This window comes from Acartia tonsa, chromosome 4 (assembly GCF_053477335.1).
Source record: "Acartia tonsa isolate MP-2025a chromosome 4, ASM5347733v1, whole genome shotgun sequence".
In the NCBI taxonomy this organism is placed as follows: domain Eukaryota; kingdom Metazoa; phylum Arthropoda; class Copepoda; order Calanoida; family Acartiidae; genus Acartia; species Acartia tonsa.
The window spans coordinates 14,509,618-14,524,575 of record NC_137263.1 but is presented as its reverse complement, the minus strand read 5'-3'; the positions used below and the strand labels follow the sequence as shown (position 1 = coordinate 14,524,575).

Sequence of the window (14,958 nt, the reverse complement as noted above, 5' to 3'; positions counted from 1 at the left end):
AAGTAAATAGCCTGAAATTTGCAAATAATCAATTCATTCAGTAGTATTTTTTGCCATTAAAAATTAATATTTTTTGGTGGAATAAAAAAGAAATAAGGGGGGGGGAAGTTTGTACAGTTATAGGAAATGAAATTCAGTACTAAAGTTTGGGAGGGCCGTGTGGGTTTGTTTTTAGAGTTATCAACCTAATTCTTTTTGTGAGCTCTCTTATATGACTGGATCTACACATAAAACTTTGAAAATTGAATTTTGGGACTTTCCCTCTAGGGGCTAGTGGAGCAAAAGACCCCCCCAAACACTAAAAATTTAAGTTCTGAGCTTATTTTTAGAGATATTGAGATGATTTTTTCTCAGAAACCTTTTTTAACAAAACCAAACTAAGTAATCATTGGAGATTTCATTTTGGGACTTTCCTTCTAGGGGCTTGTGGAGCAACAGACCCCCAAAAACACTAAAAATATGCGATCTGAGCTTTTTTTTAAAGATATCAACCTGATTTTTTTTAAATAAAACTTTTTTAACATAACTAGATCAACGAACCAATACAGATTTCATTTTGGGACTTTCCTTCTAGGGGCTAGTGGAGCAAAAGACCCCCCCCCAAACACTAAAAATTTTAGTTCTGAGCTTATTTTTAGAGATATTGAGATGATTTTTTTTCAGAAACCTTTTTTAACATAACCAAACTAAGTAATCATTGCAGATTTCATTTTGGAACTTTACTTCTAGGGGCTTGTGGAGCAACAGACCCCCAAAAACACTAAAAATATCGTTCTGAGCTTATTTTTAAAGATATCAACCTGATTTTTTTTAAATAATACTTTTTAACATAATTGAATCAACGAACCATTACAGATTTCATTTTGGGACTTTCCTTCTAGGGGCTTGTGGAGCAACAGACCCCCAAAAACACTAAAAATATGAGTTCTGAGCTTATTTTTAAAGATATCAACCTGATTTTTTATTGGGACTTCATTTTGGGACTTTCCTTCTAGGAGCTAGTGGAGCAAAATACTCCAAAAACACTAAAAATATGAGTTCTGAGCTTATTTTTAAAAATGTCAATCTGATTTTTTAAAGAAAACTTTTTTAACATAACCGAATTAAGGAACCATTACAAAGGGGGGGCCGGGGGGCGAAAGTGACACTTTTTGAAACCAAAACTAAGAGTCAACAAAGGAACTCAACTAAAAAAAGGGTTACAGGTCTGAGATTTTGCATGGCAGTTGCTTTATAGGGGTACAATATGGAACTGTGAAGAAACGGCGGCGCAACCGCCGAAAACCGCCGTTTCCCGCCGTAATTTTTGTTGCCTTTTCTCGGCGGTTTTCGGCGGTTGCGCCGCCGTTTCTTCACAGTTCCATATTGTACCCCTATAAAGCAACTGCCATGCAAAATGTCAGACCTGTAACTCTTTTTTTAGTTGAGTTCCTTTAACTTTTAATTTTGGTTTCAAAAAGTGTCACTTTCGCCCCCCCCCCCCCCTTTCATTTTGGGAGTTTCCTTCTAGGGGCTAGTGGAGCAAAAGACCCCCAAAACACTAAAAATATGAGTTCTGAGCTTATTTTCAAAGATATCAACTTCCTTTTTTTTAGAACACTTTTTTAACATAACCAAACTTGGTAACTTTTACAGATTTCATTTTGGGACTTTCCTTCTATAAGCTAGTGGAGCAAAAGACCCTAAAAACAATAAAAATCTGTAAAAGTTACCAAGTTCGGTCATGTTAAAAAAGTGTTCTTAAAAAAAATCAGGTTGATATTTTAAAAATAAGGTCAGAACTCATATTTTTAGTGTTTTGGGGGTCTTTTGCTCAACTAGACCATAGAAAGTAAGTCCGAAAATGAAATCTGTAATGCTTTCTTAGTTCGGTTATGTTAAAAAAGTATTATTTTAAAAAATCAGGTTGATATCTTTAAAAATAAGCTCAGAACTCATATTTTTAGTGTTTTTGGGGGTCTGTTGCTCCACAAGCCCCTAGAAGGAATGTCCCAAAATGAAATCTGCAATGATTACTTAGTTTGGTTGTGTTAAAAAGTTTTCTGAAAAAAAACATCTCAATATCTCTAAAAATAAGCTCAGAACCTAAATGTTTAGTGTTTGTGGGTCTTTTGCTCCACTAGCCCCAAGAAGGGAAGTCCAAAAATGAAATCTGCAATGATTACTTAGTTTGGTTATGTAATAAAAGGTTTCTAAAAAAAATCATCTCAATATCTCTAAAAATAAGCTCAGAACTTAAATTTTTAGTGTTTGGGGGGGTCTTTTGCTCCACTAGCCCCTAGAAGGAAAGTTCCAAAATGAAATCTGTAATGGTTCTTTGATTCAGTTATGTTAAAAAAGTATTATTTAAAAAGAATCAGGTTGATATCTTTAAAAATAAGCTCAGAACGCATATTTTTAGTGTTTTTGGGGGTCTGTTGCTCCACAAGCCCCTAGAAGGAAAGTCCCAAAATGAAATCTCCAATGATTACTTAGTTTGGTTATGTTAAAAAAGGTTTCTGACAAAAAAAATCATCTCAATATCTCTAAAAATAAGCTCAGAACTTAAATTTTTAGTGTTTGGGGGGGTCTTTTGCTCCACTAGCCCCTAGAAGGAAAGTCCCAAAATGAAATCTGTAATGGTTCGTTGATCTAGTTATGTTAAAAAAGTTTTATTTAAAAAAAATCAGGTTGATATCTTTAAAAATAAGCTCAGAACGCATATTTTTAGTGTTTTTGGGGGTCTGTTGCTCCACAAGCCCCTAGAAGGAAAGTCCCAAAATGAAATCTCCAATGATTACTTAGTTTGGTTTTGTTAAAAAAGGTTTCTGAAAAAAAAATCATCTCAATATCTCTAAAAATAAGCTCAGAACTTAAATTTTTAGTGTTTGGGGGGGTCTTTTGCTCCACTAGCCCCTAGAGGGAAAGTCCCAAAATTCAATTTTTAAAGTTTTATGTGTAGATCCAGTCATATAAGAGAGCTCACAAAAAGAATTAGGTTGATAACTCTAAAAACAAACCCACACGGCCCTCCCAAACTTTAGTACTGAATTTCATTTCCTATAACTGTACAAACTTCCCCCCCCTTTAGTTCACTTGTTTTTCTTTGTAAGCCATTCTTCAGTTATCAGAAAGACAAAATATAACCATCCAAAAATTATGAGAAACAAAAAAAATCTTTTTTCTCAGTCACTTTTTCAAAACTTTAGCTCTAAAAATCTCCGGTGTTAATGGAGGTAAAATTAAATTTTTTATATATGCTTGTGTGGAAATGTACAGAGAACACGGATATATGCTATTTTTGATGATACATTGAGAAATAAGGGCTGTAAACCCTTAAAGATACTTTTTCGAGGGTCATACTGTATAAAAACTTAATAGCTAGATAAACTTTTATTACAAAGTAGATCGATGTTCATCCATCCGATTTACTTGTTCTTAGGTGTTTCTAAGCTTTCTTCATACCTTAATGACGAGACGAGATCTTTTGCATACCCCCATACTAAAACAAAGTTTCAACCCTTAGTTTTCTTCTTATATTTGGATTTTATTTAATGTTGGAAAGATTAAAAATAATCCAATTGGCCTAGCTTTGTAATCTACATAATTATAAAGAACTGCAAACCTGTTTAACAATGGCAGATCCATCAGCTGATTTTATGTTTCCAGAAGATATAGAAATCGGTCTACGATCTGTTAGTTTTCTGCCGTCAGGACGAATCCCTAAAATAATTTCAATGTTAACAAAATGGTAAAAGGCAAAAAAATGCCATGAAAAGAACAATGAAATATTTAACGGTTAATATAAAAATGGTAAGAAGGGGCTCGAAAGTAGCACAAAACCATTCCAAATCTAAAATAAAGTAGCCATACAGGGAACTAAGTGATGCTACTATTAAGTGAAGAAGTTAATCAGTTCACTTGTTATTTTCATATGACAATAAATTCTTATTACTTTGTATATTAGGTTTGCAGAATTACTATTATTATAGAGTAGCTGCGTTAATAATAATGTTTCTACCTGTTTCTATGTGTTTTATTAAGAATTCTTCCGGTAACAAAACTTCAAATTCCAAAGACATATTTAATCTTAAAATTTATCACGTTTTCACAAAATTTCTTTATATATCTATATTTATAAATGTTTTATCACATTAAACTTTTTTTGTTTATACAAATTCATACATATAATATAAGGTACAAGAGTTATAATATACAAAAATCTCTCATTGTTTTTATCTTCATGTCTTTACATAGTAAAAATTAACAAATTAAGAATGATTAGATCAATAGCAGTTAAAATTTTGAGTATTATTTGAATTGTAGTATTAATATGTTAATTTTATGAGTTACTTAACAATAATATTATATATTAATATGTTATTAAAATTTTAAGGTCGACTAGTAAAAAAATATATCACAGCCATGTACATATTTTTATGTAACTTTAATCTAAATTAATTTAAACTTAAAATAATTCAATATTTTGAACAATATTTTTTTTTTACATTTTACATTTTAATTTAAATTTAGTATTACTATAATATCTAACTTATCATTTGCAATATTGTAATTTTGCAAAGTAAAAATCTTTATACAATAATAAATTTAAATTTATGGATTTATAAGAATATAGGTAATATTTTTCATTTACATAATAAAGTACATAAATTTTTAGATACTTATTATCATTAAGTTTTTTTTATAATATTGGTCTATTCGTCAGTATGTACACCTTAGTCTGTAATAAGAAATAAATAAATGTCTGATTGTTGGGAAGCTCATCTTAATCGTAGACCAAAAGTAGAATTTCCTAACTTGTGAGCTTTACTTTTATGTATTTTGTCAACATTATTTTTTTTTATAAATTATCGTATCCTCTAAATAGATATATATCGCATCGTATTATAGACAGTTTTTGATTAAAACCAGTTTTGTTAAACCCCGAGGGGCCGAAGGCCCGTATTAACAAAACTGATTTTTATTTTAGTATTTGTAGAAAATTGTCTGTAATTCGAAGCTTTACATGATTTTCATATGGCTGAGAACCGTTTAAAATCCAGCGGGTATTAATCGGTTTCAAAGCAGGAAAAATATTTATCTGTCAGAATGAATTTGTTGTAGAAACTCGTCAATTTGTTTGTCTTCGCTCATCTTATTTTTGATATCAATAAGTTTTTGAACCAAGGTTCCTCTCTTCTTGGGCCTTCCAAAGTTAACCTCTTCAGATTTCCTTGAAACAAAATATCTCAATGAGAAAGCACATGAAATTCAAAGAAATAAAGGCAATTCAAAAGGAAAAAAATAAGAACTTATGCTCATTTATTAAAAATGCAAAAGAAAGTAAAACAAGGATGACAACATCCATAAGTAGCGAAGCACAAAATTTCGTGGATGGGAATGACCGTCATGGTTGTTTTCTTCAAACAACGGGAAATTTAATTTTGATATCTAAAACAGAAAAAATTTTGAAAATCGGATCATAAACACTAAAGATATGGGGAAAAATGTAAAAAATTAAAAAATAGCCAAAACCCTGCAAAAAGGCAGTCTGACCATTATTGTTGTTTTCTTCAAACGACGGGAAATTTAATTTTGACATCTTTAACTGAAAAAAATTTGAAAATTGGACTAAAAACACCAAAGATATGGGGGAAAATGTAAAAAAAAATATAAAATAGCCAAAAACCTGCAAAAAGGCAGTCTGACCTTCATAGTTGTTTTCTTCAAACGACGGGAAATTTGATTTTGATATCTATAACCGAAAAAATTTTGAAAATCGGTTCATAAACACCAAAGATATGGTGGAAAATGTAAAAAATGTAAAAATAGCTAAAAACCTGCAAAAAGGCAGTCTGACCGTTATTATTGTTTTCTCCAAACGACGGAAAATTTAATTTTGATATCTTTAACTGAAAAAATTTTGAAAATCGGACCATAAACACCAAAGATATGGGGGAAAATGTGGAAAATTTAAAAATAGCCTAAAACCTACTAAAAAGCCGTCCGACCGCCAGTGATGTTTTATAGTTAATTGTGCTCCTTAATGATGGGAATGTTGTCAAAAAAATTTAGAATTCTATCTTTTATAGGAGCTGAGTAAATCCCATTTCCCCCATAGCGTTACGGACTGACGGACTGACTGACGGACGGACAAAGTGAATTATAGAGTAGCTTCGCGACTAAAAAACCAGATGTGTTATGAAATCAAATAAATTTTGTTCTCATTTAATAAAAGGAGAATACTTTCTTTGGAAATACAGACAATGAACAATAAATGAAACTACAACAACAAAATATTAAAAACAAAATTAACCCTTCTGTACATTAAAATCGTTTATGGAAAAGTTTGGTTTCTGCTAATCTGTACCAACCAATCAAGAATTCACAAAATACATCTAAGTTTTTTAGCTAACAAATGAGATAACGTGCTTATACTACGTTTCGTACAAGTTATTTACGGTCTAATGTTCCCTCCTTCCCTGCACAGTAACCTAATCATTCATTTAAAATAAAATTTACCTCTTAATTTTTGGGGCGACAAACACATTACTTGAACTTGTCGTAGGAACAGGCAACTTTTTGGTTGTCAAATCTTGAGGCACAGTCTGGGGAGGTGAAGGTCGAGGTAGGAGAAGAGGCTGATGCTTGGTCACTGTCACCACAGGATTGTAATTAGAGCAGGATGCTACATTATCTCCTCCAGGCAATAGTTTGAAATGGTCAGGTATTGTATTCAGCTCAGCAGCAGCAGACTTCCTATCTTCAAATCTTCTCAATGGTTCAACAGCAAGGATACGAGGACTTAAACTTGTCAACAGTGATTTTTCCATGACTGTTCTGGAAGTATCTTGATAGGAAGCTGGTGAATAATGACTTGGTGAATTTATAGAAAAATTGCTTGTTACAGGAGGTCTGTTAGTTGTAACTAAGGACAAGTTACCGCGCTGGGATAATTGAACATTGGGTGATTTCTTAGGTATTTCTGGAGTTATCCGCGGATGCAAAGTAGTTTTGGATGATGGTAAACTTTTACCCAACACTTGATCAAAATAAATCTTGCTAAAGGGATTTTCGAGAGAGTTGACAATTCGGGGTGACAATAATTTTCTTGGAACCAATCTGACACTTGTTTGATTGTTTGAATCAGTAAAATCTTCATCCTGTGCCGTTTCTCTACTAGTTGAAAAAGTATAGTTTGGTCTACTATCGCCATTTTTTTCATTATGCCTAGGAGTTGGGTTTTCAGAATTATTATCATCTCTTTCATCATCTGCACTGCCCCCGTGTGGCCCCTGAGGATCATCAGATATGTCTTCATAAGTATCATTATCAGGAAGCATGTATCTAGAAGTTTCAGGGTGTATTGAATCAGATTGGGTAGGTTGACTTGGTTTGTTTGGGTAATTATGGCCCGTTACAACCTCGACTGTTTCACCTTATTAAAATATAAAAATAATATTCATTAACAGTTTTTAATACTTTTAAATATCTGAAGAATAAAAACATTAGGCAGGTACACTACTTTTAATATGAACAAATAGATCCAGAGGTTTATGAAAAAATGCTACTCATAATCTACTTGGTCACAGAAATTTCAAGGTTGTGTGTGAGCACTTGTTTTGATAAGTTACCTGCCATATTGTAAACAACTGTCGGCATTTCAAACTCTGGCTCAGCTTGGATAACCTGAAATCAAAATTTCTATTCGTCTAAAAGGGGACTATCCACGAACGAGAGCACATGATTCTAAGTACCTTCCAGCATTGATCCTAAGTATTTTCTTTCAGAATATAATAGGTCACCATATATCATTAATGTATTGACGAGAAAATTTATGCTTCACCATATTTTTTTTAGGTATTTCAATTTATTTTGAAAAATTTTATGAAGCTAATTCTTTTAATAAAATGGATATTTGATTATACATATGCGAATTCTCGTGTTATATAGATTGTAAATTAATCCATACTAGAGCCATTAATTTAAACATACATATGAGATATAGTAAATGTGCTTTTAACTTTTTTAATTTTTATCATTTGACAACATGGAAAAGACACCACGAACTCAACAAAACGTTTGATAAAATTTTGACCAAAAAACCTGAACATTTTTTTACTTTTCTTCAACTTGAAGTGGTGAAACATAAATTTTTTCGTCAATATATTAATTATTAATGGTGACCTATTATATTCTGAAAGAAAATACTTAGGATCAATGCTGGAAGGTACTTAGAATCACGTGCTCTTGTTCGTGGATAGTCCTCTTTACTACATAAGATAGAAAAATTCAGTTTTCAGTGTGGCTTTGAAACCGCTGGATTAGAAAAGGTTCTCAGCCATACTAAAAAAATCATGTATTGCATCGTAATATAGACAATTTTCCACGAATATTAGAATAAAATCATAAGCCTCTCGGGGCCAACAAAACTGGTTTTAATCTTATCATTTTACAGTTTAATATAAGTGGAAAGCTGTCTATAATACGATGTCATAAATAACTATTCTTGTTTAAGGCTTTCTGTTATTCCTTATTTAAATAATTGCGTATTTCAACTAATACTAACATATCCTGATTTTTTGCCATTTTATTGATGTGTACATTTCTAAAACGATTTAGACGAAAGGGAACCTTATTTTTTGTATGTTTGTTACTTAAATCATTTTTAAAAAATATAGCAATCGACCTTTGACTTTAATATTTATTTTTGAATATTCGTTGATTTTTTAGTACTCGATTATTAATCCAATCAACAGAAATTTTAGATACCGTAGTGATAAACTCACCTTAGCAGAGGAAATACTTGCTATACATGATAGTCTAAGTGTCCTCTCTGGTGGTGAAGGTTGGGATAAAGATGTGCCAAGTATTTCTCTGAAAAAGATATATTCCAATGTGGGGTGTGTATCAGATGTAACACAAGCTAATTCAAGCCTTACGTGATTTAAATCAGCTGTTTACATGGGAGGTTTGCTTAGGAAAACCTTTAATGTCAAATTTATCCTAAAGACAAGGGCTGATTTTATTATTTTATCACAGTGCATATTTTTTTCAATTTAGTGCATTTAAACTTGTATTTAGTGAACTGCATTTTTTTTTCTGTTCAATAGTTTAAACTACATCTATAGGCCATACATTTGAAATAATTTCAATTTTCTACCAGGTAGTTTCAAAAATATCAAGACTTGGAAATCATATTATTATGGATATATTCAACCTATATGTCTGTCCTGTTTTCATAAATTAAAACACAGCATGATGACTATTTTGGTTGTGCCTATTTGATTGCTATATATCGTAATTCAAATCTATATACGTTAGAATATGTTAGATGGTATTCTTGTAACTTACGCTTGCAATCAGACTCTTTAAATGCATTTCATGCAACTATCCCTTTATGGATTAATAAGATTATAGGTAGTATGTGCAAAAAAAAAGTATGCGACTATATGGTTAGACAAATAGGTAATAAATTAAAAATTACCGTAAAATATTTTCCATTTTGTTTTGTCTGGTAACATCACAAGCTAAATGATCTTTCAGCAATGTTTTTAAAGCTGTAATTTCTTCCCTGAGTAGGTAAAATTTGTGGATTTTAGATTTATGTAAAATTAATTTTATCATTTGTCAATTTTTCAATTTTTCTGTTGTTATAATATGTTAAACCATTTTTTGTTTTAGTTTATTCTGGTGTGGAAATGTATAGAAGATACGTTACTAATTGTGGCAATAAGAGGTCTATTAATGAGGTTAAGGGTGGCGATTTCTTTGCTATTACCCGGAAGAAAGATAAATACAAATCTAATCCAACCCCAACCTTAAGTTTGCATTCTCATACATCAAAACTTTTTGCGTTTTTTCAAGCTCGTCGTAGTGCCTCTGTTTGCGAATTCTACTTCGTCTCGCCGAATACCGATTTCTTTCTCTTCGCTCAGCTGTTTCTGCCTCGTTCTTGTTATTATTAGCTGCTCTAGGTTTGGCTCTTTGATCTGATTTATTGATTTGATTTGATATCAATTCCCCACCTAAATATAAAGGGGGGGGGGGGGGTTTAATGCAACCATCTCGTAATCAGTGAGCAAATGACACTTAGAATTCGAATTTCGATCTGAACTTTTGCATGAGTAATCCTTGGTAGGTCTATTTTCCCTAAATCGAACAAAAAGTTGAAAAAGTAACGGCTAGCGGCTCAGCCGTTCAGCCGTTTTTTTGCCTATTTTCAGGGTAAATCCATCATCAATTACGTAGGAATCGACTTTTTAAAACATATTTTTGGTTTAATTCATGTTAAATGATAACAATAACCAATTTTAAAACTTCTAGTACCAACAGCTACCGTCTAGAACCGTTTGATAGCGTTTTGGAGTAGAAAAGAGTATTATGTTGAGAGAGGTTTCGTGACTAATTTGCAGTATAAATATGAAAAAATGGCAAAATAGCTGAGCCGCCAGCCGTTAGGCGTTACTTTTCCAACTTTTTGTTCGATTTAGGGAAAATAGACCTACCAAGGATTACTCGTGCAAAATTATAGATGGAAATTCGAATTCTAAGTGCCATTTGCTCACTGATTACGAGATGGTTGCATTAACCCCCCCCCCTTTATATATAATAAAAATAAGGAAAAAACGTAACGTATTATTAAAAAGTGTTACAATAAACCGGACCTTTTAAAGAAATATACGATAAATTAATCCCAAATGATGATTAACAAAATACCCCTTAGATAGATTAAAACTATTGGTTGAAAAGTTTGAACAACTACTTTGTGACCAACCAATCAAAACTTGATAAAATTACCCAAAGTTTTTAACCCAAAGAACAAGAAAACGTGGTTATGTAACCAGCCTAATGACCTGCTTTCAGTGTGAATATGCAAGAATATTACCTGACGTGGGAACCTGGACCACTTTCAAGTTGTGTACTGAAGTGCTTCCACTAAAAAGTTGCCCTTCCTCTAGACCGTGGATGTTCTTGTTTAACCCGCTAGGATTTGGAAGTATGGGCTTCAAAATTTTGTTTTTCTGAACTTTTAGCTTTTCTGGACTAATGATTCTTGTGCTTGTCTTAATGCTAAAATAAAAACTAATTCATTTTGTATTACTTAATCGTAAAGAAGGTAGGATTTCTGTCTGTAAGATTTGACCAATTTGGTTTTATTCTTCATTTATTAATCATAACTTTTTTGTTAAACTACCTCTCTTTAGACGATTCGTTATACGCTAGCGGCAAAGCTACTTGTTTATTATAAAACTTGTATAATGTTAAATCATAACTTTGAAACTCCATAAAGATTACCAATAATGATATGAAAATTACAACTTTGCCTAAATAATGAGTATACCTAACAAATATCCTATTCTATCAAACTAATGAATATAACATAAATATTAAATCAGATAAAAACTGTACCTACGAATAGGAGTTGGTGTATTAAGAGCAGAGGAAGGAAAAATGCTGGGAGTGTTTAAACTTTCATCCTCTGTGTTACTTTCAGTTGGGTCAAAAGATGTGCTAAGATCTTCGGCCCCTTAAAGAAAATTGTGATAATCTCAATAAAAAAGAAAAGATACACTATCAGGAAGAATTTTATCTTATTCTTTAATAGTACAGAAAAAATTGATTTTAAATTATACTGTAGTCACTGTTAATATATTCTATACTAGCGGCTACGCCCCTAGAGGCCTCTAGCGGAAATTAAAATATTTTCTTTTAGAATTTCTAAGTTAATAAATAATTTGTCTATGTTAAGATCAACTGATTTTAAACATGTTTCTACAAAACTGGAACATAGCGACATATTTAAATATTTTTTGGCGATTTCTCCTTGGAGGTTGGTAATATCCTCCCCCAAATTAGTTATAAACCTTCCCAGGACTTATGAGAAGCTACATTGTAAAGGGGAACCACAGGGTTTCGGATCTTCATTGATTTTATGCGGATCCGGATCCTCAAAATTTGGTCAGTGCGAATCCGGATCCGGATCCTACTGGATCCGGATCTTTGACAATAAAAATAAAATCACCAAATTTTTCAAAAAAAAAATTTGTTCTTTAATTCGAAGTCAAAAATACTTTAAATTTTCATGTCTGAATCTAAACCTTAAAGATTGGCTCTCATCAAAAGAATGTCTGAGATTTTATATAAATTTAGGTAGATTTTTCCATTTTTTCCGCATTTTTTGGAGTCTAAGGATCCGGATCCTTGGACTCAAAAATATGCGGATCCTTGCGGATCCGGATCCGAAACCCTGGGGAACCATATCGGTTCAGTGGTTAGAGAGATCCTGTTACTTTATTATAAGTATTAAACTTAGAATGTTTAAGTACCTGATTTAGCCGCTGCTTCAGCAGCTTTTCTAAAATCTACATCAAAAGGATTTTCTTTTGGGTCTTGAATGTCAGGAAATAAATCACTGGCCATGGCCAGTTTAAGAATTCTTGTGGGGGTGGGAGTTTCATCCACGGGAAATACATCAATACTCTCCTTAGCATCTTTTTCATCCCCTATCTGACTTTCTGACATAGTTTTTAAGTCTGAAAAAAAATAAGATGCAATATTTGTACTACAATATGATAGCAGTGCATTGTGACTTTTTTGCTCGCGGTGGCAAGTTGTAACCTTTTAAGCAAACAACCTTAAAGAACTTTTTGGCACCAAAATACACTAAACTCAAATACATAACTTGGTATGGGTTACGAAGGTTTTATTGCTGAACCAGTTTTATATTATCACAGATGTCGTTAAAGGTATATAAAAATAATCATTTCATTCCTGTATAATAAAACAGCCTTATTGTTTGATCAAAACTTGATGTTGCCACAAGCCCAGGTTTATCCTTACTAACACTAAGACCATTAAGAGGAGGTTCAGACACTTGATGCGAGACAATTGTATTTATGTTTTCTTTGTCTAAATCTACTAATGTCATAGCGCCAGATCCCAAAGCTGTTACGACTAAATTCTTGTTATTTGACAGCTTTTTTTGCTTCCCAGATTGTTGATTTATCAAGCTGAAGTTGTTGAGGGGTTTCTTCTGGTTTATTTAATGACCATGAATAAAGTCTTCCTTGCACAGTTCCAGCCAGGAGTTTAATATTACTTGGATTATCATTATTCATGTTGATTACTGTTAGCTTGGAAATTCCTCGGGACAATGATGTTTCCCAGGCAATTTTAGAATTTCTTACATCAAACACTTTAATATCCCCATTGTCAAATCCTGCTGCTACAAAATGTTGCTGGCTATTGTCACTGGTCTGTTGAGACTGACAGACTGTCCAGCATTGTTTTCTTGCCTGACCTGGCTCAGGTACCATGCGAAGGCTTGGAGCTTCCAGGTTTCTGGGGTCCCACAGCTTCACCTCCCCATCTCGTCCGCCTTAATATATACATAAGTATTTATTTTCCAATAAACAAAGAAAACAAGAAAGAAAAAAAGGATTTTATTTTAATTTGGAGTAGGTATATATTTTCCACAATTCCCCACCGTTCCAAAAAAAAGTACAAATTTTACTATATAAATTGGGGGAAGAAATAGATGAGGGAGGGGAGGGGGGGGATTCAACTTGGATGGAAAAAAAATAACCCTGTTACAAATGGATTATTTCTTAGGGCCTTAATATTAAATATTAATATAAAAAGCATAAAATAAAATTCGGATTAATCAGCCAACAATTAAAATTGTGTAAATTGAGCTATTTAGCTCACAATCATTCAGAATATGAAACTATTTGTAAATATATCGACAATTTAGATCAGATTTGCCAACCTGATTATAAGAAGACAAAGCCTTACCTGTTAAAATATTACTAAATGATTTAGAACTGGCAATGCATGTGAGCACATCTGAGTGAGCATTTACAGCTGTCTCTTGTTTCATAGTTTCTAGATCCCAAAGAGCAAGATTACCACTGAAATCACCAGTTGCCATTTGTCGGTTTAATGTGTCACCAGTCTCAAGAGTTGAACATCTAAAATAAAATAACATTTTCGGAAATTCTGAGACCCTCACTGATATGAATAGACATGTAACTTATTATACATTAAACCTTTTTAAATATTTAAGGAGAAGGTTTTCTTGCATTCATAGGACAATGAATATCTTATATTCATGATGTCTAGCGACAAAACTTGTGTAAAAGTTACAAAATGTCTGTCAACATAATGGCCTGAATCGAAGGATCTCACTAACCATTGGACCGATATGGTTCTTATTTACAATGAAGCTCCTTATAGGTATTTGCAATGATTATATTCATTTTGGGGGAGGGTAACTCCACACTCCAAGAACTTAGCAAAAAATTTCCATCTAAAAAGTTTTTATTTTATTTCTAAAACTAAAACTGAAAGGGGAAACTAAGAAATAGAACATAATGATTCTGAACGTTGAACTATTACCTTAAATTGTTGTCCACAGATACAGACTCTGTCTCAACTATCTCCCTTCCATTCAGTGAATATATTGATATTTTTCCTTTTCCTACAAAAAAAATTGTAAATTACCTACCTAAATAAAAAAAAAATTTAAAATATTTTACAATAGCAATATTTTACTTTTAATATTATCATCTGAACTATTTTAAATCCATCTTTCAATTTTTTTATCCATGTAAATGGGATTATAATCGTGGACGCACACCACCTATCTATTTTAAATTTTTAAATTCTGATAATTTGCAGTATAAACAAACTTACTTTTACAAAATCGATATGGAGATGGAGGCGATTGCACAAATTTTCAAATATAAACTATGTCTATTATATAATCTAAGTACGAAATTTCTTGAAACATACACGCTCTCTGTTATAACCAGAGTAAGTGGTTAATTGGCCTACCTTTGATATCAGTACCCAAGGTACAGAACCTTGCCGAGGATGGAATCCAAGACAAGGAAAATATCTGTGAGTCCACACTTTTCTCTGCTACGGACAAAAACGATCCGTCTTGAGATCTTACACACATTTTTTAACTCTTGG

General features: G+C 32.3%; 2 protein-coding genes and 1 pseudogene across 4 annotated transcripts in view; all 3 read right to left on the bottom strand.

The window, feature by feature from the left end:
- Positions 1–4,068, bottom strand: part of LOC145316205 (exosome complex component RRP43-like) — a 6,604-nt gene extending 2,536 nt beyond the window's left edge. The window contains exons 1-2 of the mRNA XM_080156561.1: positions 4,001–4,068; positions 3,605–3,702 (exon numbers count right to left, since the gene is read on the bottom strand). Coding sequence (XP_080012687.1) covers positions 3,605–3,702; positions 4,001–4,061 — 159 coding nt within the window. The 5' untranslated portion in view covers positions 4,062–4,068. The remainder of the gene's footprint in view (positions 1–3,604; positions 3,703–4,000) is intronic.
- On the bottom strand, positions 4,068–12,515 carry Atf-2 (Activating transcription factor-2). Of its 2 annotated transcripts, XR_013878336.1 has the most exons (10): positions 12,309–12,515; positions 11,392–11,509; positions 10,868–11,052; positions 9,800–10,007; positions 9,467–9,553; positions 8,769–8,856; positions 7,614–7,668; positions 6,502–7,417; positions 5,006–5,212; positions 4,068–4,859 (listed from the first exon to the last, which is right to left on the bottom strand). XR_013878336.1 is itself a non-coding variant. In XM_080156553.1 (9 exons), the coding sequence occupies exons 1-9, from the start codon at positions 12,502–12,504 to the stop codon at positions 5,077–5,079; spliced, it is 1,989 nt and encodes a 662-aa protein (XP_080012679.1). In that variant the 5' UTR covers positions 12,505–12,515; the 3' UTR covers positions 4,068–5,076. The 2 variants fall into 2 exon arrangements, 1 of the variants encoding a protein (XP_080012679.1); XM_080156553.1 differs by having other exon boundaries at positions 4,068–5,212.
- On the bottom strand, positions 12,515–14,958 carry LOC145316204 (dynein axonemal assembly factor 10-like; annotated as a pseudogene). Its single transcript, XR_013878337.1, has 4 exons — positions 14,818–14,958; positions 14,380–14,461; positions 13,777–13,952; positions 12,515–13,360 (listed from the first exon to the last, which is right to left on the bottom strand). The product of XR_013878337.1 is annotated as a dynein axonemal assembly factor 10-like (transcript).